This window comes from Caenorhabditis briggsae (genome assembly GCF_000004555.2).
Source record: "Caenorhabditis briggsae complete genome, chrIV, whole genome shotgun sequence".
Taxonomy (NCBI): domain Eukaryota; kingdom Metazoa; phylum Nematoda; class Chromadorea; order Rhabditida; family Rhabditidae; genus Caenorhabditis; species Caenorhabditis briggsae.
Genome location: NC_013487.2, coordinates 214,412 through 216,563, shown reverse-complemented (window position 1 = coordinate 216,563; position 2,152 = coordinate 214,412). Strand labels below are relative to the sequence as shown.

General features: G+C 41.6%; 1 protein-coding gene across 1 annotated transcript in view; it reads right to left on the bottom strand.

Moving 5' to 3' along the window:
- Positions 1-2,152, bottom strand: part of CBG00366 — a gene marked incomplete at both ends in the record, with an annotated part of 14,538 nt that overhangs the window by 6,644 nt on the left and 5,742 nt on the right. The window contains 5 exons of the mRNA XM_045244724.1: positions 173-271; positions 339-632; positions 1,141-1,250; positions 1,301-1,379; positions 1,714-1,961. Coding sequence (XP_045091554.1) covers positions 173-271; positions 339-632; positions 1,141-1,250; positions 1,301-1,379; positions 1,714-1,961 — 830 coding nt within the window. The remainder of the gene's footprint in view (positions 1-172; positions 272-338; positions 633-1,140; positions 1,251-1,300; positions 1,380-1,713; positions 1,962-2,152) is intronic.

Here is a 2,152-nt window from a genome sequence, read left to right as displayed (position 1 = left end):
TTCTAGGTCTTTTTAAATGGCGGCCTAACTTCTGCAAGATGAGTTTTCTAGGCCACCACGTTAAAATGGCTTATAATGACCTCAAATGAATACTGGTGTGATTTTTAGATAATTTAACGTGGTGGCCTAACTTTTGCATGTTGGGTTTTCTAGGCCCTAGGAATCTACTCACGTGGCTTGATCCAAAATGTTATCATTGTGTGATGTTTCTCCACCTATAGCAGTGTCCTTCAGCCATTCAGGTATGATCTTCGCTTCCTCGACAGGTCCCCTGGAAAAAAAAAATTAAATATGCATTTCTCGGACACCCTGATAACCCATTATCAGTAAAAACTCACTTTGTATGATCCGCATTCAAATCCACAAACACCGAATCCCCATTCGCATAATTGATCGACGCCGCATTGTGATAAGAGTGTGCAACACCACCCAACTGAATTCTGGCACCTCCACCACCTCCTCCAGACGTGAAATCCATTTGTTGTTGTAGTTGAAGAGCCGCGGCTTTGTCGTCTTCCAGATATTTGGCTATATCCGGTTCCAGAAGATGTGGAGCCAGTTGGATGCCGTTTAGAGCGCAGATGTGCGAGTAGAGTGTGTTCATTTGTTCGTTGAATCGAGCGACGGCGGTCCTGGAAATGACGTGGCGTTTTTAGGTCATTGAGCAGCTATTCAGCGCGATCTAGGCCATTTTATCATAATGGCCTAGCTTTGGCAAGTTGAGTTTTCTAGGTCATCATGGAAAAATGCCCTAGAAATAGTCAGATAACCACCTAGTATGGTTTTAGACCATTTCAGCATGGTGGCCTAACTTTTGAGTTTTCTAGGCCACCGTGGTAAACCTAGGAAATTCAATTTAGGTCACCATGGCCTAGAAAACTCAACATGCTAAGTTAGGCCACCATGTTAAAATGGCCTAGAAATCCTTTTAGATGAATGTCAAGTCATTTTTAGACTGTTTTAACATGGTGTCCTAACTTTTGCAACTTGAGTTTTCTAGGCCACCAAGTTAAAATGGCCTAGGAAACACACCAGGTGAGTATTAGGTCATTTCTAGACCATAAAACTCGGTGCCCTAGAAAACTCAGGTTGTGAAAGTTAGGCCACCATGCTAAAATGACCTAGAGAACCCAATTTTACCTTGTTGTCCTCGACGGCACCGCTGATTCATCAGTTTGCACTTCTCCATGACACCTCCAGCAAATGAGTCGACCAGTTTCAGGATCCAGTATTCTACCAATGTCTAGTAACTGAAATTTTTGGAATTCTCAGTATATGCAAATGATCTTTATTGGCATACATCATATGTACTCTGACACGTGTTGCACTTGTAGTGAGCTCGATTCGTGTCCATTTGCTCGCGAGATTCCAGTTTTTGTCTGAAAATTTTCATATATTTTTCCAGAAATCTACAAAATCATATTTTTTGTTGATTGGAAAGTTGAGAGCCTCAAAATTTTCCAAATTTCTGCTGCGTCGCGGTCGTGCGTCGCGTGTTTCAGACGAAAACTAAAATCGGAAAGAATTGCGTCGTGTTTAGACTTATTTCAAAGCTAAAGACTTCAAAAATCGAGAAATCCAGTTATTAGGTTTTTGACTTTGAAAATCCAAAAATTCCGAAAAATAGTCATGTTTAGGCTCATTTTGTAGAGCTCCAGATTCTGAAAACGGTAAAAAATAGCCAAAATCTGGCCGTTACTGTATAAAAATCACCTCATATGATCAATTTTGTACTTGACCACATTCAACACGGCTCGATAATTGATGTAGTAGAACAGGATGGAGACCGTCCGGTTGTTCTCGTTCTTCTGTGTAAATATCCGCTCTTTGACCAGTTTCTCGTGTTTCAGTTGCTGTATAAGTTGTCGTAACTGCTTCTGATCGAACTGAAGACGTGCTTTCAGATTCTCTTCTCGAATGCACTGAGCACGCATTATGTGGTACACGATTAGGAAGTGCTCCTGCAATTTTCAAAATCGAATAACGCAAATCCGGAGGAATTTTCCCCGGGAAAAGTGGGCGGAGTCGGGAGGCGGAGCCTAAACGATTTGGAAGTGCTCCTGGAATTTTTAGCTCATTTTTTTCTGAAATCGAACTCCGACCAAAAATTTATTATCGTTTATTTTTAACCAGCCTGTTTGCGGCGCCTCCG